The 22,334-nt window shown below is 45.2% G+C and overlaps 1 protein-coding gene across 5 annotated transcripts in view; it reads left to right on the forward strand.

The window, feature by feature from the left end:
• Window positions 1–22,334, forward strand: part of DAB1 (DAB adaptor protein 1) — a 420,799-nt gene that overhangs the window by 340,596 nt on the left and 57,869 nt on the right. For 3 of the 5 annotated variants that reach the window (XM_082415009.1, XM_082415011.1, XM_082415012.1), the window contains exons 5-9: window positions 1,664–1,795; window positions 2,422–2,541; window positions 3,018–3,056; window positions 4,646–4,711; window positions 11,922–11,981. In XM_082415009.1, coding sequence (XP_082271135.1) covers window positions 1,664–1,795; window positions 2,422–2,541; window positions 3,018–3,056; window positions 4,646–4,711; window positions 11,922–11,981 — 417 coding nt within the window. The remainder of the gene's footprint in view (window positions 1–1,663; window positions 1,796–2,421; window positions 2,542–3,017; window positions 3,057–4,645; window positions 4,712–11,921; window positions 11,982–22,334) is intronic. The other 2 variants (XM_082415010.1, XM_082415013.1) reach the window with 2 other exon arrangements.

The following is a 22,334-nucleotide window of genomic DNA, read 5'->3' on the forward strand; positions in this document are numbered from 1 at the left end:
GGGAGATGGAAAGAGACCCGGGAGAAAATGTACTCCAGTGGTTCCCAACATTTTCGTAACCAAATTCTCCTTGTGTTACATTTCTCCTTCCCTCTACAGACTTAGTAACGTGGGAAACTTTGTTCACCAAAAAAATGCAGTTATAATCATTTACTTTCCTATTTGCATTATTTGAATCCATCACTAATTGCCAAAGAGAATCTGCTCCCAGATGAGCTAAGAAGTACAACAGTAACTGGATATGGTTCTAAATAAACTTGGCGTTTTCATTTGTGTGCACAATGAAAGGTGTCATCTTATTAGGGATAATTATAGATTTCTGTTTAGCTTTTTGAAATGTTGAAAATTGCCTGGTACCTCTTTTTATGACTTTTAACGACCCCAGTAGATCCAGAGCTTTGGGTTAGGAGCCATTGATCTGGTTCAGAGTTCTTCTTTAATAGAGGAATACACGGAGATCCAGAGAGGTACAGTGAGTGCCTTGTGTTCACATAGAGTGGCTAGAATTCAAGCTTCTTAACACCCCGGATAATGAAAAGGTCCTTTGTAAAGACTTGAAACACATCGTATAATGCACAGATACATGCAGAGGACTGTTTAATGAGGATTGCTTTAGGAACATTTAATATAGAAAAATGGCCATAAAGATCACCATCACTTAACAGGATGGTGAGTATTATTTGTTGAAGTTTAGATAATAAAGGCAGGAAGGTCAATATCAAAAGATTTTTGAATTACTGATCAGCAATCCCAATTTACTTTAGTTCAACGACTGTGGGTCAGGCACAGTGCAAGGTATTAGGATGGCAAAGGTGAAGAAGACAGAGTCTGGTGGGGAAGACTGGGATTTAGGCAAATATATCAGAGAAGGAAGATCTACGAAAGCACGAGCCAGGGTAGCTGTGTGTGAGGAATCCATCAGGAGTTTCAATATCACTATAGACTAAAGCTCTAGGGAAACACAGAAGCAGGAGGAATCACATCTGCAGGGAAAGGGAAGGCAAGCCTTGATCAGGGGGTTTCACAGAGGTGGTGCTATTTCAAATAGGCTTTGCAAGAGGAATAGGATTCAGGCAGGTGGATAAAAGAACAGGCATTGCAGACATGGGGACCAACACATGAAAAGCCTCAGAGGTGTGGTGACCTTGGGCAAAACAAAGAAGGGCGTTTGATCCTCAAGTCACTCTATTGCCACCTCTTGGAAAATTGTTATAACCATGCACATCTATGGTTCTCTGAATGCGAAGGGCACCCCCTGTCATTGTGCAATGTACATCTTCCAGCAGGGCAAGCAGAGGCCCTGGATATGTAAATGTACTAAACATCAATCCAGAACTTAGACTGGGCTGTGTCATGAAGAAAGATGTAGCAGGAGCCTATACCACTGATTGAGGCTGACTGGTCCTGGCAAGCAGAAAAAAGAGCCAGATGCTCCTTCAGCATCTGAACAATCCTGTTTATCTCTCTGGTCACAGCACCAAGACCATGGAAGGAAGCCTCCATTTCTCAAGGGCAGGCACAGCTCTTTTTCCTTCCATCTGGACCAAACAGCTTTTCCGGAGCCCTCTGGGCTTGTTCACATGTAGCGGAAACACATCTCTTATTGATCAAGATCTCGGAGGGAAAGTCCCCTGAAATAGGCTCTTCTTTTTGTTTCTCATAGGCCCTTCAGCAGCATCATGCTGTTCACGAAATTTCCTACATCGCCAAGGACATCACAGATCACCGGGCCTTCGGATACGTTTGTGGGAAGGAAGGGAATCACAGATTTGTGGCCATAAAAACAGCCCAGGCGGTGAGTATCCCCATCCGAAGAGGACGCCTTTCCTTGTACCTTTTCTGGGACAGCACAGCCACTCTGTGGGTCTTCGGGGGCCCACTGTGCCATATGACTCAGCGATGCTGACACTCAGCTTCCCATCTAGAAAAGATGAACAGCCTCGGAGCAAAGAAGCATGCTCACGCCCATCCAGTTGTGGTGTTGTTGTTTTTTCTAATGGGTATTTCGTAATGACTAATTGTTTTCCTTTCTGATTAAGCTGGACGGAGGCACACTATACAAATAAGTTTCCTTGTGTTCATAGCCTCATTTAAAAAGAAAATAAGAAGAAACAAATAGCTATTTTGCATAAGGCCTACCCTAACTTTATTGAATTTGAAATTACTAATAAATAAAAGCAGTGCCTTTTATGCTTATGATTGTTATGAATTTGCAAATATAATTAGTTGAAGAAATGAACTTTAGCTTAGATGCAATTTTGCTAAACCAGTGTAACAAGGTAGAATTAATTAAAGATGGAATGCTTGCAGTTTAATAGAAAAAGGAAGGGCTGCGGGTTGTAGCCAGGAAAAACAAAAACTGGTCAACTGCAGCTCAGTAACCATCCCTTTATTAACGTGCTTTACCACCTTTTACTCCAGGCTGAACCCGTTATTCTGGACTTGAGAGATCTCTTTCAACTTATTTATGAATTGAAGCAAAGAGAAGAATTGGAAAAAAAGGCACAAAAGGATAAGCAATGCGAACAAGCTGTGTATCAGGTATACCTGTGAATTTATCCTGAGACAACAGGGGCTTAAAATAAACAGATGTGAAAACTGACAGTCAAGGCTTCTCCTCCTGCTGCCAAGTAGAAATAAACAAAGATGAAAGGTTCCCGTGTAAATTATTGAAAGCAAAGCCACTAGACATGAGCGCTTATTCACTGAGATTCTAGACGTGTTGGAGAAAGTGAAGTCTTGCAACCAGGGGAAGATTTCAGGGGAGGAGACCTAAGGAAACCCAACTGCATTTGCTGTTGTTAGCAGTGGGTGGAATTAGATTTGGAAATGATTGTGCAATGGTAAAATATCACCAGGGTTTTCATTTTTTTCTGCCTGTTTTCTGCCTTAATGACCCGCCAGCCTCTCCTACCCAGAGCTGGTTTCTTCACTGTCCTGTAATTTCTGAATACCGTCTCACATCTCTCGCTTTATATCCTCTGCTTTGCGTCCTCCCTTCCCTCACTCTGCGGTAGACAATTCTGGAAGAGGATGTTGAAGATCCTGTATACCAGGTAATTTCTGAAACTAGTTGGGGTCGAGGGTCAGGAATGGCCAGGCCTGTGGTATAGACATTTTGTCAGAGACCTGAAGGATCCGCTGGCTGCAGAGCCTGGAGTGGGACCAAGATTATTTCTGAGGGTGAGGGCTGCCAACCCCTCCAGGAGCGAATTTCCATAAAAACTAACAGAAGTTTGGCCGGCATCAGTAGCATGGGATTTGGAAATAGACTTCTCCTTTCTTGCCCTGCCTCAGCCCTCTCCACAATCTGTAAAAGTTTGATCCCAGAGCTGAACGTTTGCAAGAGTCTCTTGAATATTCTGAGTTCATTAGAGAGACTGTGAATAATGAGGTGGCTTCAGTGAGTTAAGAACCAGCGATGGGGACTGACATTTTGGCTACATTTGAACACAAACCCAAAGGACAGTTTGTGAGCTTGAGAAAGGCTGTGAGGAGAAGTCTCTCGGGCCCCCGATTGGCTAGGCTGCCCCCTGACTCCCTGGCTCATGGCATAGGGGCTGTTGTGAGTGGGGGAAGGGAGATCCCAGAGACATGCCTGCCCGTAGCTTTCTCTGTGCTCTCTTCAAGGTTGCAGCCTAAGTGTGGGTAGAGATGGCTTCTCTTGGGTTCAAGTATATGCTCTGCTTAAACAGATGCAGAAGAGGGAAGAGGAGGCCTCTCCCGCTCTGTGCTTATTCCCAAGGAGAGAACGAAGCCAGACATTTGACTTGTGGGACATAAAAGACAATCTGAAACTTACATTTCTAACTGGGACACACATGGGTTATATGTGTGTGTGTCACACATGCATTCTATGTAAATGCATAGTTTCACACAGAAAGCTGCTACTGCTGTGACAAAAAGAAAATAATATGGATAAAAAAGTAATAGAATCTGAATAACTTGAAGGAGAAGAAGTATCTGACATAGATGGCAAACAAAAGTCAAAGGTGTGCTTGACGGCAGGCCTTGCTTTAGAATACCAGAGGCGTGGATTTGTCTGTAATATGAGCTCAGCCCCTGGTTCGTGGGCTGGGAGAGTGATGAACATTGCTCTTTTTGAAATGGCCCAGTCCTTTAGAGTCTGAAACATGTACATGGAAAAGTTGATTTCGGTATTTAAAACTGAGAATGTAAAGTAAAGTGATATTTATGAGATGAGGGAGTTTGGGGCTTCTGAGCAAAGTCAGAATTGGCATATGACCCTGAGCCTTAGGGAGCAAAGGGGAGAGACCACTGTAACCCAGGGTTTGCAAAGTTGGGATCCCAGGAGATATCATTCCCACTCAGCAGTGCCAGCACATGCAGACACTGCCGAGATAAATGCCACTGAATGAAGAGGTTATATCTCCAGAGAGGTCTGCAGAGGGCTTACGCAGACATGGCTAAGGGGCTGACCATCGGACACGGTTTTCCTTAGAAGAGGCAGGAATGTATCAGGCCATTTGGAACGTCAGTAATTCAGTTGTCTCTTTAAGGTGTTTTCTCCTGTGCCTGTGTCTTTAATGCTCACTGCGATTTGTATCCTGAATTCCAAATGCTTTTTTTTTTTTTCCTCTTTCATTTTCCCCTCTGACTTTTCCTCTCTGGCCGCTCCTCATAGTACATTGTGTTTGAGGCTGGACACGAGCCAATCCGTGATCCCGAAATGGAAGAAAACATTTATCAGGTATAAAACCGCTTTCCTCTCCTACCTTTTGCACCACCACCAGTAAATGCACAGAAGGGGCTGAGCAGCCACGGGCTCTCTCCTCACTCACACGCTCCACGTTGCTCTTCTGGCCATTCTGGGCTTGTTAAAATACCTTCACACGAATTGCTTCCCACTTCCCTGCCATTTGCCAGTAGTTTTCATGCCTGATTGTAGACACGGTTAATGGCCAACTGGGTACAGTGTTTTAATTTTTAATGGAGCTTAACTATTTTCAGTTGACTCAGAAGTCAAACATTCCATTTTACTAAAGTAATCTATTGGAGGGTTGTTGTCCGAAATATAATAGGGTCCTTCATTTCTCAAGAGAATGTGCCGTTGAATTTCTTTATAAAGTCAACTGCACTACTGAAAATGAAGGCCAAGTTCAAAAATGCTATTTGGAGACAACACTGGGAATATTAACTGAATAAAAGAAAGTCTAGCTAAAGTTTTACCCCTTCTGAAGGGAAGGTAAAGTAATATTCTTAAATGTCTGCTTATGTGAAGAACCCTGAACACACGTTTTTTTAAAAATTCATTTTATTGGAGTATAATTGATTCACAAGGTTGTGTTAATTTCTACTGTACAGCAAGATGATTCAATTATACATATATATACTTTCTTTTTCATATTCTTTTCCATGGTTTATCACAGGATATTGAGTATAGTTCCCTGTGCTATACAGTAGGACCTTGTTGTTTATCCATTGTTTATATAATAGTTTGCATCTGCTAACCCCAAACTCCCAATCCTTTCCTCCCCCAACTCCCTTCCTTTGGCAATCACAAGTCTGCTGAACACACTTTTTACCTCGTTAATTCTCCTAAATGTACTATAAAATAGGTATTTTAATCCCACTTTCTCAAGGGGAAACTGAGGCTCAGAAAGGTTGAGTAGCTTCCTCAGGGCTGTACAGCTGTTTAGAGCCGGGATCAAACCCAGGCAGGTGTGTGAAGGCGGGACTCATGCTGCTTCCCCTCTGCTTTTCCACCAAAGAGTCTGAGTAATTACAGCACAGGGCACATCAAACAAATAGGACGACCTCCAATTTTTCACTAATTAGAATTTTAGTCCTAATTTGAAATATAAACATTACAGAAGCAGGAAAAATGTTAATGTATTTAAAGAAGTGATTTTAATTTCCTTAATTTACTTAGTTGTGTGGTCTGTTATTCTGCCTTGGGCGTGCATTACTTATGTAACAAAAGTAAAACAGATTTTCAGTTTCCATCAAATGCACAGAATTCTAAATGACCAAAGTATAATGTTAGCTCTACCAACAACTCGGTTTAACCAGCCCTATGGAGTAATAATCTATTTGTATCCACTGGATCCATCTAGGTTGGATTCAAGTGTGAGGTTGTGCTTTGTGTCTTTGTTTAAAATCATTGCTTACGAAGTTTCTATCTTTAAACAGAAAAGTTGCATATCTGTCCTCAATGTCAGATTTTAAGGTACAACCTTGCAGTGTCTCAGTATTGTTACTGAACCAAACTTGGATCCGCTCACCCATGCAGCAAAGCCAATCTACTGACACCAGGTTGTGGTGAAGGAAAGTGCCGAGTTTATTGCAGGGCACCAAGCAAGGAGTCCAGGGCAGCTGGTGCTCAGAACACCTGAACTTCCCAATGGGTTTCAGGAAAGCATTTTTAAAGGCCAGGTGAGGGAGGGGAGTGGCAGGGATGTGATCAGCTCGTGCACAATTCTCTGATTGATTAATCATGTGGTAACAAGGTGGTGTCGCAGTATATCAATCCTTAGGCATCAGTGGGTCTCAGGGCTACATGTTCATGGTCATCAAGTAGTTAACTTCTTCAATTTGGTGGAGGTTTTAGCATCTGCAGAACAGCTCAGGAGATGTATATCAGTACCTATTATCTAGGTACTTTCAGAGCATATGGGGGAGGCGTCTGTCCAGGGAAGACCCCACAGGGTCCTGCTCAGTTACCGTATGAGGCCAGAGGAGCCACTAACCAGTAATCCTATGATGAGGGAGCACCTTTGAAAATAAAATTAGCCTTTTCAATATAAGAGGTTCTTGATTTCAGAGTTAGCTACAGTTGGCAGGGCTCCCATTGTGCCCTGCGGGGGACTCTGCCGGGGCAGCCTAGTGTACTGGGAAGAACCCGGTTTCGGCAAGCAGGGAACTGGGGTATAGTTCTGGCTCTGTCACCAACTACATTTGGCTGAGGGGTAATGGGCAAGACACTTGCCCTCTCTGAGACTCAGTTTCCCCAACGATAAAATAGGGGAATAAGTTCTCCCTAAATCACATGTTGGCATGAGAATGAAACAAGATCACGTGGAGACTGTAAAGAAGAGGCTTCATCCCAGTCACACACTGAATCCACAGCAATTAAGCCACCTTGACAATTCCTTACTTTCTCTGGGCCTCAGTTTACTCATCTGTAAAATGAGCACATAAGATGGAAGAGTCTCTCGGGCGCGGCCCTTTTCTGTTCTTTGCAACCAGTGCTTCATCGTAGGACTGTTAGAGGAGCATGCTGGCTTGCTTTACAGAGCAACAAGACTCTTGGAAATAGGGTGTGTGTGTGTGTGTGTGTGTGTGTGTGTGTGTGTGTGTGTGGTTTTGGTAACAGTTATAGAGCCAGGTCCCTGTGAATGGGCGCTTACATGCAGTATCTTATTATGTCTCACAGCAGCCCCAAGTACCTTATATCATTATTTCCACTTTACAGATGAGGAAGGTGAGCCTCGCAAAGATAAGGTATCTTGCCCAGGGTCACAGAGCTAGCAAGAGGTAGAACCCCCCACTCATAGCCAGGTCTCTCTGACCTCTGTACACAAAATAAATCCAAGGCTCTATTCAGCTGAGAATGTCCTTGATGCTGAGTTTTACAAGTAGATTCTGTGTAGGTTTCAAGTCACTATCTAAAAATCGCACTTGTTTTAACAGTTCTGATGCCCAGGATCTTCCCATCTGTCCGTCATTAATAGGAAGGTACCATCTAAGGGAATGAATATTTTATCGCCCTCTTTTGGAAAGGCCTCTGGCCATCCTCCTCTCTTGCCTCGCCAGTTCGCTGGGCCTCAGTTTGCTTAACAAGAGATAAGCTCTTGGGCCTAAAGATAAGGCTGGGCTCTTAGGGAGCTGCTATTGGGAGCCTCAGGATTTTTTTAGGGCCTACAAGTGTTCCATATCTATTCCTCCTGAGTCGATTGCAATGTTTCTTATACTTCAGCTTGATCAGGGTAGTCTCAGATTTGATTTTATTTATCCTCTGTTTTCGGGAATGAGGGCCTAAGTTTTTAACTGTTTTGTGGCCTCAGGTGAGGTACCTCACTTTTGTATCTCAATTTCCTGGGCTACAAAAGAGGGGTACTGTATTCTCTGCTTCTAGAAGTGGTGTGAAGATGTAAAGCAACCAGGACAGCACTTGGTACGTAGTAGGTTCTGTGTAAATGTCAGTTCCTTTTACTTCCTAATGCCATCAATATCAGATGCTGCTCGAGACGTCTTATGATGATGTATTAAGTGAAGTAGAACATGACTTGCTCGCCTCATCTTGTCAGAGAGCGCAGCGGAAAGCTGCAGCCTCCCTTGACTTTGCTATTTGTAACTCCAACACAAGGGAGGGAAAGACCCTTGAGTAATTGTCACCTCTCTTTGAGGCTCAGTAGTCTCATTCTCCAAACCGGATTAATAATAATAATTGTCTTTCTATTTGCATGCCTCAGAAAAAAGTATCAGTTGTTTTTTTAAAACAACACAGAGCCTCACAGTACAGAGCGATTTTACCCATCACTTAATTTTGACCCTTCCAGTAACTCCGTGAGATGAGAGCAGTTGCGATGACTATCATTTTAAATGTAAGAAATTCAAGTCCTTCATACTTAAGTGATGGGCCCAAGGCCAGAGCCTCTGATTCTAAACCCAGCGTTCTTTCATACATTAACAAGCTTCCAGCATACGCGAGATTGCAGCTCACCAGGGGCACATTCTCCACGTTTGTTCATTCAAAAATCATTTTTAATCACCCAAGATGTCACATATTGTTATTTTAAAATGATATGTCTCTAATCCTATGTCACCCAGCTCTTAACCTGTCTCTCCATCCTGTTAATATGTTGCTGCACTGAAAGTGTCTTCTGTATGGATGGTCCTTAACGTATAGCTTTTAGACTAATTTCATGCGTTCATTCAAAAAGTAATTATGTATGGAGCACCTAGCCTGTGCCAGGCACGTGAGGATGTAATAGTAACCACAGCCTGGTCCCCACCTTCAAGGCGTTTGTAGGTAACTCCTTGGATACTCATGACAACCAGATGAGGAAACAGAGGTTCAGAGAACAAAGTGACCTCTCCAGGGTCACACAGCCTGTGGCAGAGCCAGGATTAGGAACCAGACCTCCTGCCTCCTTTTGGTCCAGGACTGTTATCACTGTACACACCATCATGTTACTGAAATGGTCTACAGACGGGATGGACCAGCTAGGGGGGAGATGAGAATCAGGACCCAGGCACTTTCTGGCCTTCATCCTTTTAGCGCTTCTGCTAGTGCTCTGTCCTCAGCACACATGTGGTAAATGTTTGATGCTTAGAAGTTTCTTGTTTAACCACCATTTACAGATGGGGAAACAAGGATAATAAAATAACCGCGCTGCCCTCAGCAAGCTTATAGATCAGTTGGAATTCAGAGTGGCCAGGAAGCTGCAGTGTGGTTTGACAACTCCTTTATAAGATAAAGCACATTTTACACCCTCCTTCAATAGCCTGATGACTTTCCCATCTACCCCCAGCAAGTCAAGGAGTGCCGATAAATCAGGGGCCGTATTCATCTTGTTCATCACCATTGTCCTGGGCAAAGCACAGTGCGTGACGCTTAATAGGTTCTTGGTAACTTATTTCTTAATGAAAGGATGCACCAGAGGTTACAAGAGTACAGAGGAAGGCTCAAGTCAGTCCTAGAGAGTCAGACAAGTCTCCCAAGAAGATGTCCCGGCAGAAATAAATCTTAAAGGAAAAACAGGCAGATTGGTATCTCACCCATGGGACAACCAAGCAGAAGAGCTTTCTTCAATTATGCACAGTTTGGGTTCCGCCATCCACTGCTTCTCCTCCGTTTGCAGGCATAATTGAGAGTCAGCTGTGGTTCAACTTGCTAAGTGCCCATAGTGAGCAGTGAATTACGGGGAACAGAAAAACACTGTTCGTTTTGCTCAGGCAAGGGTGAGCTAGTAAAAATAAAAGTGAGGGCTGGTAATTTATCGGCCCTCGTTAACAAGGACTCTGTAGGCATTCTTACAGTATTCCTTTTAGCCGGAGCTCAGTTATCAGGAGCAAAGAAATTACATTCTTCATGGGCTACCAGCAAACTAAGGTTTGCAGAAGCGGCTCTGAAAGCACATCTTCTGCGCAGCCGTGCTCACTCAGAGTCATGTTTTTCGCAAGAATGTGCACGAGCTTCTGGGAGTGTAGAATGTGATGTCAGAGGAAAAGAGGCACCTGAAACTGCTGTGGGAATGGTGGGGACAGGGGTGAGCTGCAGCTTTATATGCTGTAGCAGTTCAAAGGCAGACCGCCCAGGCTTAAGCTCCTGGCTCTCCGTTCACGGACTGAGGGACCCCCTCCAGGGCTCCTTTTCCTCCTCTGCAGCATGGGGACAATTGTCATCCTCACCTGATAAGACTTGTCCCAAGGATTACATGAGAATGTATGTAAACACAAATGTCTAGCATGATGCCTGGCACATAGAAAGTGCCCTGGCAGTGTTAGCTCATACTGTTAGTGATAAATGTCTTGTTCGGTAGCCAGAATGAGCTACATTTGAATCTGATCGCTTACCAGCTTTGAAGCTTTGGGCAAATTTCCGTAACAACTCTGAGCCTCACTCTCTACTATGTAAAGTGGAGATTATAATAACAACTTCTTAGGGTTATTGTAAGGATTTTAAGGTAAATGAGAGTGAAAATGACAAAGGGACTCAAGGCATAAGCTCAAATTCTTACTTATCTAAGAAGAATGGTGTGGTTAGCTGGTCCCAGCCTAAAAGATGCTTTGACTTTCTCTTCACTATTCTCTACAATCCTCGATGATACACTTACCCGGCAGACACCTACCAAATGCCTACTGGCTGTTAGGCACTGTGACTGCTTTTAAGGGGCTCTCTGTCTGATGGAAAGAAAGACAGGTTATCAGACATTTAGAAAAGCACTGCTGGCTGATCCCTCCCATGGAGGTTTGAGTTAAGCTTTGCTAGTTGCTGAGGATGAACTAGTGATTGCTTTTCAACTGGAATGTTTCGGAGCAAGGCCCCTGATTGACTGATTTGAAAAGTATCTCACGCATCCACAGTTATTCATATGTATTTAGATACATATTTACATAATGTACCAATGGTAAAGGAAATTATCATTCTAACACTTTACAGTATGATGGTACCTAATAGTTTTTGATTATTTACTCTCGTTTCTTTTTGATCCTCTCAATAACCTGAGCGAGTAGCAGAGTCAGTAGCTCCAGTTTATAATAGTGAAGTTCAGAGGAGCTAAGTGACCTGCTTAGGGCTTGCTAGTTACCACGTGGCCCAATAAGACCAGATGGATGAGGAAGAGAAGAGAGGGAGGGAAGAAGTTACAGATAAGTGTTAAAAACCATCAGAGATTTTTCTGGATTCTCGCTCATGCTTTTCCTGCCATTGATGGGCCCTTTTCTTGAGTAGCAACCTTTGGTGATTATCAGATGGTTTGTACATGATCCCAACAGAAGCTGTACTTTGTCCTAGGACCTTGATATTTACTGTATTTTAAATAGCCTGGATCTCAAATCAGCATGGACTAGTTCAAGCTCCACTGCAAACTGTTTTTAATCACTTTAGGCAACTCCTAGCACCTCCCTGGGCCTCATTTTTGTCTTCAGTGAGATGAGGATTATTTTTTCCACCCCGTGACCTCTGAGGTCTCTGCATTTTGCCTCCTATTCTGTGGTTCTATGAGGAGCCCCGTGGCAGACCCTTGTGGAATGATTCACATCCTCCCTCTCCTCCTCCAGTTTTCCTGAGAGAAGGCGCCTCGCCCACTGCTTTCATGATCCCAGCAGCCCCTTCTTCTGGAAGTTGGGCACCTCACACATACTTAGCCGTTGGAGGGGAAGCCTGGTTGCTTGGTTCTTTGAAAACGTAGTACCAGAGTGTTTTGACTGTCTCACATTTGGTTTTTCCATAGGTTCCCACCAGCCAAAAGAAGGAAGGTGTTTATGATGTGCCAAAAAGTCAACCTGTAAGTGTAAGTATATCTCCTCCCTTCTGCTGGGTTCCCATGACCGGCTTTATGTGGACGCTATGTCTGCAGTCCTAGGAAGGGAACCGCCCTTCTGGATACGAGTCCCAACCTGTATGGCTTTGCTGGGGAACTCCTCAGTGGGTCAGGGGGAAGGGGGCATGAGGCGGAAATGATGGGGCCAAGGAGGGGGTGCATGAAGGTCTGGCCCCATGAGTGGAAATGAGTTGAATCATGCAAACTACTGTGTCCAAGGGATTCAGAGTCTCAGGCGTTTTATGGAAAAAGTCTCCAGCCAAAGACTTCATTATACCTGGTCAAGCAGGGGGCAGTTCTTGGTTCTAGGAAGAGAGTTGTCCACCCAATTTGAAAGTGGTCGAGAAGCTTCAGAGGGTCAGAAGAAGGGCTGGCCAAAGCCTTTGGAGTGTATAAGGGTCCAGCCAATGGGCAGCACACTGTCGAAAAGACCAGGTATCGTGGGCTCGCAGAGAACCCAGAGGGCCCACTGTATACCTGGACCCCATCTGCTAGTGGGACTCCTGGAAATCTGAGACACGAAGGAAAATCCTCAGCTCTGTGCCACCGCTGGGGTCAGAAGGCACCCTTCAGCTGGCACTCAGAAGGCACCCTCCACATAACCCAGGCAGCCCTGGGGAGCCAGTGCAGACTCTTGAGTAGGGGGACATGTGACTTTGCTACAGCTTATGTAAAAAGAACTGGGGCGTTTAGTCACTGTTGATCTCATTCAACATTGGGTGGAAAGAGCATGGGCTTTGAAGTCATGCTGACCCGCAGGAATCCCAGCTCTGGTCCTAACAGCTGTTATGAGCCTAAATGACCTTATCTGGACCATTGTTATCAGTTGTGGACCCCATACTGTGAGAGACATAAAGACAACCCTGCATGTTTCAAGATGAGATTAATAATAGCGTTTGAAACCCCATCCCATATGAGGGGCAGCTGAAGGGCCTGGAGATGTTTGGCCTGGAGAAAGGAAACCATAAGTATGGAGATGGGCATCCACAGGGCCATTAAATGGAAGGGGGATTATACTGCTCTGTATCAGCCAACTCTTGGAACCAAGGCCAGTGGGCGGCGCTACAAGAAAGCCAGCTCTAACTCCGAGTGAGGGTGACCTACTGACAGTCAGAGCTGCTCAAGGGTGGAGCTCTGGCACCTAAGAGAGTGAGCTCCCTGTCACTGGAGCTATACTAGCAGAGCCTTGGAGACCACCTGTCAGAAAGATTATGGGGCGGAGGCAGGGAGTAGGGATTCAAACACTGAATGGCTAGAGGGGCAAGACGAGCCTTTGTTGCTCCTTCCTGATTTGCGCTTCTGGATTCCCCAGCTGGGAGTCTTTCTGGTCCCTTCTTATCCTCCCCTACCCCTGCTCCCCTTTTTCCTAGAGAACTTTCTTTCTGATCCATGTCCGTTTCTCTACCCCACTCTGCCAATACCTTGAAACCACCATATCCCACCTAAATACTGCTTCCAAAACCCAATGCACATTAGTTTTAGTGAAAAGGCATGTCTGAATACCAGCCCCTGAAAAAACCCCGAGCCTAGAAACAGAGTAGAAGGCATGCAGTGTGGTGTCACTCAGGGAAAGAGCGGTTTTCCTCCCCGAGCCCTTTGCGTTTAATCAAGCCTCCGTGTCACCGAGACACCGGTCTGCTCTTCGAGTTTCAGTTAGGTCCAGCGCCTATCATACAGCTCCCTCCAATTCAATTTGTGCCTAAATTGCCTCACTTGCCCCTAACAGGCTTAGATACATGAGGAAACATGCTCCACTTGCCGCCTTGGTTTTGTGAAGTTATTAACCCGTCTGGCCACACCACCTCCATGCTTAATAGCTCTGAAGGAAAAAAAAACCTTCAGACTCCTCAGCCTGACGTACCCGGCACTTGGGTCCCAGCCTCTCTGTATCTCTGACCTGCCCCATCCTGGTCCAGCTCGATGGAACTCTACAGTTTCCTGGGGGAGTCACGCCTTCCCCCAACATCCTGACTTAGTGTCAAGCGTTGTGTTTTGGGGGAGACTTTCTTTACTTCTCCCGATCGTGTGAGCACATCACCCCTGCTTTGTGCCTCCATACCTATCATTCTTCCAGGAATACCTCTGACCACACAGTGTTGGAATTCTTCTTCTTCCTCATTACTTCCAGGAGCTTCCTGAGGTCCTTGTGTTACCAGGAGCAAGCCCAGGGTCTGGTTCACAGCTGCTCTAGGAATAGTATATATTTATTATATATATTCATATATAATAAATATACGTATGACTCTACCCCGTAGAAGGAATTTATGATAATCCCTGCTACTTTTTTTAATGGAAATTCCCTGTTATTCTGATTCCAAAATAGTCATTAACTATACATACTGAGGTTTTGCTTGGAAAATATCGGAGCTGCCTGAATGGCCCGCAGTGGCTCCCAACCCACTCTTCCATAAAGTCCTAGAAGCATCTGATGGTGATGATGGCTTTTCCGTGAACTATCTGAGTATTAATAAAAGCCTACGAGAGGCAGGAAGTGAAAACGCACAATTTCAAGTTAGAGGCAGATGGACTCAGCTAGAATCTTAGTTCCTGTCCTTACTGCCTGTGGGACATCTGACAGGTCTCCTTGCCCCTCTGAGTCTCAGTGTTCTCATCTTCCAAAAGGGGTTTTGGAACCTAACTTGCAAGATGATTTGAGGAGATAATAGTCTATGTATTGGAAAGTTGGTCCCACTTGCCTAAACCTCCCAGAGGTGCTTTACATACCCCATGTCCCCCGCTGCTCTGACATCTTCCAGTGTTCCAGGTTTCCCCCGGAAGCCCTGCCACTCTGCTGAGTGTACCTTCCCTAGGATACCTCTGTGCCCCGAAAATCCCTGCCATGTTGTCGCTATTTGCTCCCTCACCACTTGCTCCTTACCCAGAAAGACAAACCAAACACAGCCACAGTAGACCATGTTAGGCAGCTTCCAGGGAGTTTGGGGCTCCCACAAGTTTCCCACAAGAAGGGAGACTGCGCAATGGCCTATTGGTCTAGGGACCACCTGGTTTCTTCTTCCTTGGGACGGGTCTGCATGGAGTCCTAATAAGGAACTCAGCTTGGGGCTCTGGTTGGGGAAAGCCACCAACCAGCCCCCAAAGAAATAGCCACCCGGTCTTCAGAGTCAGATCTGGGTATGGCTCTCATCCTGGCCACCTACTAAGGGTCCTGGAGTAGCTTTTTGCATCGCTAAGCCTCAATGTCCTCATCTGTAAAAAGAAAGTAACGCCTACCTTGTAGCTTTGTTTAGAAGATTAAAGGAAACGTTTATGTAAAACCCTTACGGGGATATGGAGTAGACTAAATGCAAACATTTCCATTTGTTGCTCTAACAAGCAGGGTACCAGCCAACAGTTCTCACCCAGCTGGGGATTGCCAAGTATTCTAGGGGATGACACACCTCCTCTGGGAAGCCTTTCTTACCCCAGAGTCATCAGCCCCTCTGGGATACCTCCATCCTTCTCTTTGCAATGATAATAAAGGATTATTTTCTCTTAATGTATCCATGTGAGCCATTGGACTTTGGGTTCCTTAAAAGCTTTGACTTCGGGGTGAATGATAGCCCTGTCTAGTTTTTGCCTAAAGACTAGATGAGCTTAAGTATGTGAATCAGCACAGTGCTTGGTGCGCAGTATGGATTCCATAACTGTGAGCTGTTATTCTATTTGGTTTCCTTACTTTTCTGCGAGCTCCTTGAGGACAGGAATCACTTTTAATCATCACTATCCCTAAAGTAACTCTTCTTGGGATTTCTGATGTCTTTGAGATTTTGCTGGTAGACTCTTTCCCCAGAAAGAAACACGTGTGCACATGTAAATTTTTGTAGTCCTTGAAGCCGACGGGATCCCGTGATCTCAGCTCTAGAACCTCTGTCTAGAGCTCTGTCTAGACCTCTGTCTAGTGGCTTGTCATCACTCTTCCATGGTCAGAGATATCCTCAGTAAGGTGGCAAATTTGATGTATTGGGGATTTCAGAGTTTTAGGGCAGCGGAAGTTAGAATTCACAGTGTTTGTTATATTGTTCTTACCCACCTCAGTGCATCAACTTATGGGAGCAAAGTTTTGTTTCAATTAGCTGGGCCCCAGGTCCAGGCAGAAAGCCAATTCCATGTCTTCACTCCCTCACATTTACTCATCCCTGTGGTAGTTTTACATCCCCCTTGTCCCATGACCGTAAGATGCTCAGCTGTACTGACCCTTTTCTTGTTCTGCTTTCTCAGATAACACATTAGGTTGCTTTTGTTTGCTTATTTTACTTTGCACCTGTAATAGCCCCTTCTTCTGGTAGATTTGTCCTTAAGGTCATGCTTTGCTCCCCTCCACCATTTCCTGGGAACTCGAAGCCCAGATAAGGATTAATCCCACTCACTCCTAGAAATATACATTTCACCCCTTCCTGGTCCAGGAAGTCAAAAGCTTTGCATGGGGGCTAATCTTTCCTGTATCTTAAATATGTGAGTCTATTTCTATGTCAGGGTCTCTGAAATCCAGTGGCATAAATGCTTGCTGACAGGAAATGTTGGATGGCTAGAGAGTTAGGAAGGTTTCAGGAAAGAGGGTACAACTTGGGCAAAGCCTTGCAGGATGAGCAGGATTTGAACAGGCAAATGAGGCATGGAAGCACTTCTGGGCAGATCACTGGGATCCTGGCTCCTGAGTCCATACTGCCTTTACTTAGCAGCACTCAGACCTGGTTAATTTCTCATCAATTTCCCTCTCAAAGCCCTTGGGGGAAGACAGGTAGTCTCCCTTTCTGCCAGCTGACTGACCATGCTGTCATGTTCTTTAGACAAATACCCTGGCCTCTCTGGGAATGTCAAAAATGCACATTCCTAAGTGGGGAAGAAAGTGTCTGCATTCATTAGTTAGTGCTTTTTGCACTCTGTTAGCCTTTGGACATGATCTAGTTCCACAGTGGGGCATTCACAGGCTGCTGAAGGGCCCATTTCAGACCCTTTTATGCCCCACAGCACTGAACTTGGTTGAGACTTACCGTGAAGGTCACACTGTTTCAACGACACAGGCCTAAATCTTAGTATGACTTATGCCATTTTTGCATGAGAAATACTCTGCGCTTTTCTTCTCCCCTCCGCTTACGCCCTCATGTAATATTCTTTGAGCTGAAAAAGATCTTTTATCCTTCACCTTTTGAATTGCCCAGTTTAAAAGCCTTTTATGTAGTTGTATTAGGCATAAAAGACTTTCTAATTATTGGTAATAATGAGCCAGTGAATTCTAGCTGAACTTTTTCTGGCCTTCAAAAGAGAGATTCTGAAAAGTTTGGCATCGTGGTAAATAGGAAGGACACAGATTGTCAAATGGATACGTTGACCTCGACATTAAATTTCTTTTTGGTGAAACACAGATTCAGAAATTGAAAGGAATGATCAGACCTCCCTGAGGTTCTTTCCTCCCTTTTGTCAATCACTTCGACTTCCTGAGACTTTTTTCGCTGGGCTGCAAAGCGGAAAGGATGACCAACTGCTACCAACATCTCAGGCCTTTCGTGAGACTCACGTGGCAATGTGAAAGCATTTCCTGTGATAATGAGGGGTCGCTTTTATGAGACGCTGTGGAAGTAAAGATTGAGGGGTGGTATGTATTAGTTGCTTCTGTTTATTTTATGTGCTGTCCTATGAGTAAGAGAAAGGCTCAAGTTTAATGACAAGAGAGGGCAAAACTGGGCTCAAGATGAGAAAGGAATTTCAGACCATCTGAGCTGATTTTCAGAAGAAGGGACAGCCTCTCAGAGTAGCGAGCTCTATGCCCCTAGGAGTATTCAAGCAGCTGATAAATGGTTCTGTAAGGGAATCCTTGTATTGTAAAGGTGACTACAGTGGTGGACCTCAGAATCATTCATCTCCTCTGGCACTCCATTTGCCCCTGTGTACTTAACTCATCGTCTTGCTGCCAGTAGCTCAGCTGCCAAGCCGTGTACCCCACAGGCCCCGTTCGTATCTTCATTATTATCACCTGGCTGTAAAGGAGCACACGCTGAAGTGGCCAGCAATAAGTTCTGGGCTGGCCCTGTGAACTTAGTGCTCTGGATGGGAAGAAGGTTACCAAGTATTATAACCAAGTCATATCACTGAGCAAGCATTGGGCACAGAGTAGGTGCTTAAAAAATTGTTCCTCCTTAGTTTCCTTCTAGAGAGCTTGAAATCAGGGCTCTAGATCTGTCTGTATCCTGAAAAGGAGCCAGGCTGGGAGAAACTGATAAACATCCCTGATGATCGGATATGAAGTCCAGGCCTCCATTCAGTTTCTTCCTTTGTTTTATGATGCCAGGACAGTAGCCATACGTACCGTATCGAAAGCTAACGTAGCTGTGGGAAAAAGCAGGCAGACCCCACTGAGCACCTGCTCTGTGCCACGGACAGCCTAGGCTCTGGTCTCGGCTTATCTCCTTCAGTAATCACGACCCTGCAAGGAGGTAGCTGTCATTTACACACAAGGAGTCTGAGGCTTCGAGAGGTCCCATAACTTACCCACGATCACAGAGTCAGAATTGGAACCCTACGTTGTTTTGACTCAGGCACCCACACAATTTCCACTAAAATATACTGCCTTTAGAATTAAAGAAAATGCGAAGTCCTCCATCTCCTGGTCAGAATCACCTGACCCTCACCTGCTCAGAATTAGTACTCAGGCCTCAGTTCCTATCTCCCATCACTCATTGTTTTTGAGCACTTAGAGCTCCGGAGGCCCAACACTCCCTGCCTGGCTGTGAACACCTCCCTCGACCTCTAGACTGAATTCTATGAGGGCGTGGCCATGTCTAAGCCATTCCTGAACCCTCACTCTGCCTGGCACCCTTTCTTCATCCTGATGTTGAAAAGATATTTTTGAACGTTAAGGTGCACATCTCAATGAAAGCCACCCACCTCCGAAGCTCAGAAAGCTGTCCGTTTTGCCACCCCTTCCCCCAACCCTCCAAACTCCTTGGTGTTTTTCTACGAGACCCCTGTCCCCCAACAATCAGCATCTGCTTGGTTTTCCTTGCCCTAGATTTATTTCCATTTCTCTGTAGGAAGAGGCAATCCATTCATGTGAAGAATTTCAAGAATTCTCTGGACAACTCTTCCCTACACCCCCGTCCCCCATCGTTCATGGCAAATAAAATTTCATTCACAATTTAGCGGTTAGTTTTTCCTTTAGTTTGAAATCTGGATCAAGATGTTGCCTAATTGGCTTAAATCTAATATGAGCATTTGTCAGTTTCACTTCCTCATTAAGCACCACATTGTAGAGAAATTATAATGATCACAACACAGTTAACATAGATGTCACAAGGGAGGATATCATCCCGAAGTGAGAGAAAGGAATCTGAATCTGTGTATTCCCACAAATGAAAGAGAAGCTTGCCTCTTCTGATGTTTCTTGGGTGGACTTTCTTTTAGCTGTACTTAAAAATTTTCCTGGGATAGAATCCTAAATTTCTAGAATCTTAGAGTTAATAGGAACATTAAGAGATGCTATCTAGTTTAGCCTTCCCACCAAAGCAAGAATCCCCCAAGGTTTGTGATAAGTGCAGATGAACATCTCTGACTCTTGGGTTTCAATTCACATACCTGCAGTGACAGACCTTCATTACTTTTATAATCCCAGCCATCTGATTGCTACAAAGCCCTTTTTTATTTATTTATTTTTTTGGAGTTCCTTACAACTTCTATTCACTTATTTATTCATTCAGTCATCCATTTAGCAAATATTTACTAAGAGCCTCCTACCTGCCAGACAGTGTTCTATTCCCTAGAGATATAAAGATGAATAAGACCAGCTGCTTAAGAATCTTAATGGTCTCAAGAAGAAGATAGACATATAAAAATAATTACAATCAGTATAATCAAGATTGTGAAAGGCTGTGTCCAAGATGCTATGGGAGCAGAGTGGAGGGGCAGTAAACTTTGCCTGAGTGGGTTTAGCGAGGTCTTCACCCAAGGGATAGAGTTTAGGTATAATCTTAAAAGATGATGGGAGTTTGGCACTGGAGAACGGGTGGAACAGTATTCAGGAAGAGGGAACTGAATGTTTAAAAGCACTGAAATGTGGAAAAGCCTCACGTATCCCAGGGGCTGATGAGCAGTCTGGGATGGCAGGACCACAGGATGCCTTCATGGGAAAGGAGACAAGGCTACCAAGGGAAGCCGGCCCCGGGGAGCAAAAGGCCTGAAATGTGGTGCTGAGAAGCTGGGACTTGTGGGGAGGCCACTGTTGCTTTCAGGTGGTGGAATGACACTGTTGGAGTTGTATTTTTCAACATCGCTGTGGTGGCCTGCGGCAGGTGGCTTGGCAGGCGGGGAGGAGACCGTCATGAGGCTAGTGGAGTTACCTATGTGTCTCTGTCAGGAAAACAGAACCCACACCAGGCAGTTTAATAAAGGGAAATGAACATGCGGAACTAGTTACCAAGCTGTTAGAAAAGCTGAAAAGCCAAATGGGAAACAGTGGGCCAACCCAGATGAGTCACAGTTGGAAGTTGCTACTAGAGTGATCCCTAGCACTAAAAGGACAAAGGAAGGCAGTGGTGTGGGCAGAGCCCAGGAGCTGGGGCTGCCGTCAGGCACTGGGACCACAGAGGGAGCTGCCCGGTGGGAGCCGAGACCGTAGTGAAAGGGGCTGTGTGGTGGAAACCATGGAGAGACTCAGCCATTGCAACAACACTGCCCAAAGAGAGCAGGGAAAAAATTCACTGTTTCTCCCTCCCTCCCACCATCCAATTTCTGACCCCTGCCTCCTGTTGGTCAAATGTAAGTGGAGATGGATTGGCAAGGGAGCCTGGGCAATGTAGTTTACAGGGATCAGCCACTGTCATTCAGCACAGAGCAGGGAAAGGCAAGAATGGTTCTGAGGGCAAAGCAGTGAGGGGTAGGCAACTGAGGACCACTGTGGGTGGGTCTGGACTGAGGGTGAGACCCTGCAGACAAGAGAAAGGGGGTAGGTAGGGGAGGCGTGTACATTTGAGTGGATGACAAGGGTAGATCTGGAAGGTCTCATGGATGTGGAGGGTGAGACAAACACAAGCTACATCCAAAGTGGCAAACTGGGCGGTCAGGTAACCAGGGGATCTGGACCAAACTCCCTGTCTCCTCTCCCATAGCTCTGTCATTTACAAACATGCTGTTTTATCGCTCTGACTTCTAAGGGTGTTTGTGCATCAGCCCTTCCATTCGTTGTCTTCAGGTTCTTGCCAAAGACAGTAGTAATCCCTCTCATCTTCTTCTCTGTTCTCAGTCCCTGACTCACGTTGGGGCCGGGTCACATTGTCGCCTTGAATGATATCTGGCTTTCTCTCCCAGGGTTGCAAATGAGGGCTCTCATGAATGGAATCAGAAAGAGTTGTAGACAGCTCACTGTTAGTCATCCCCGAAACTTGTTTCCCATAGATGCAAATATGGAGGGGTAAGTGTCAGCAGATGTCTGGTGCTCTGCATGCTCAGTTGTGTGTTGGCAAAAATCACATCTGGATAAAACAGTGATCACTCCACTCCTCTGCTAAAATACCTACCACTGGTTTCCTGGAGGGATGGTCTTCAAGCTTTTGATAAAACCCAGAAATCTTTATTCGAATGAAATGTGCCCAGTAGCCGTCTATACAAACAGATGAAAGAGGAGATGTGGTTGGAACCCCAAGGCCCATCTGCCTGGAAGCCCCCTCCCCTCCTCTCTCTGAAGGACAGAAGGTTCTAGAAGGGAAGAGATGCAGAGAGGGTAGTGTGAGAACCACTGTCAAAGGAACCCACAGTTAGTTCTGTGGGTGGGAGAAGTTGGGCGGGCAGACGGGAGCTCCTTCACATGGCTTCCCAACAAGGCTTTGTTATTCGATGATCAAATTCTGAATGCAGATTGGGAGTCTGGTCTTTGGGAGGCAGTAACAGCAGAAAGAGCACAAAATGTGAAGTGATTCAGAGCTTTACACTTTTTTTTGTGTGTGTGTGGTGAAGGAAAGTGCAGTGTTTATTGCACAGAGCCCAGCAAGGAATCCAAGCAGCTAGTGCTTAAAAGACCTGAACTCCCTGATGGCTTTCGGGGAAAGGTTTTAAAAGACAGGGTGAGGGAGGGAGATCGTGGGGTATGTGATCAGCTGGTGGACATTCTTCTGATTGGTTGGTGGTGAGGTAATAGGGAGTCAACATCATCAACCTTTTGGTTTCAACTGGTCTGTGGTCTAAGGGCTGTGGGCAGCATACAGTTAACTTCTTCCACCTGGTGGGGGTCTCAGTATCTGCAAAACACAGAGCTTTACACTTCTTAACTGTGTGACTCCAGGCAAGGTGCTTTATCTTTTGGATTCTTCTTAGTGACCAGTTAACAGTGTGGGGAGA

Source organism: Balaenoptera physalus, assembly GCF_965194825.1.
Source record: "Balaenoptera physalus genome assembly, chromosome: 1".
Lineage (NCBI taxonomy): Eukaryota > Metazoa > Chordata > Mammalia > Artiodactyla > Balaenopteridae > Balaenoptera > Balaenoptera physalus.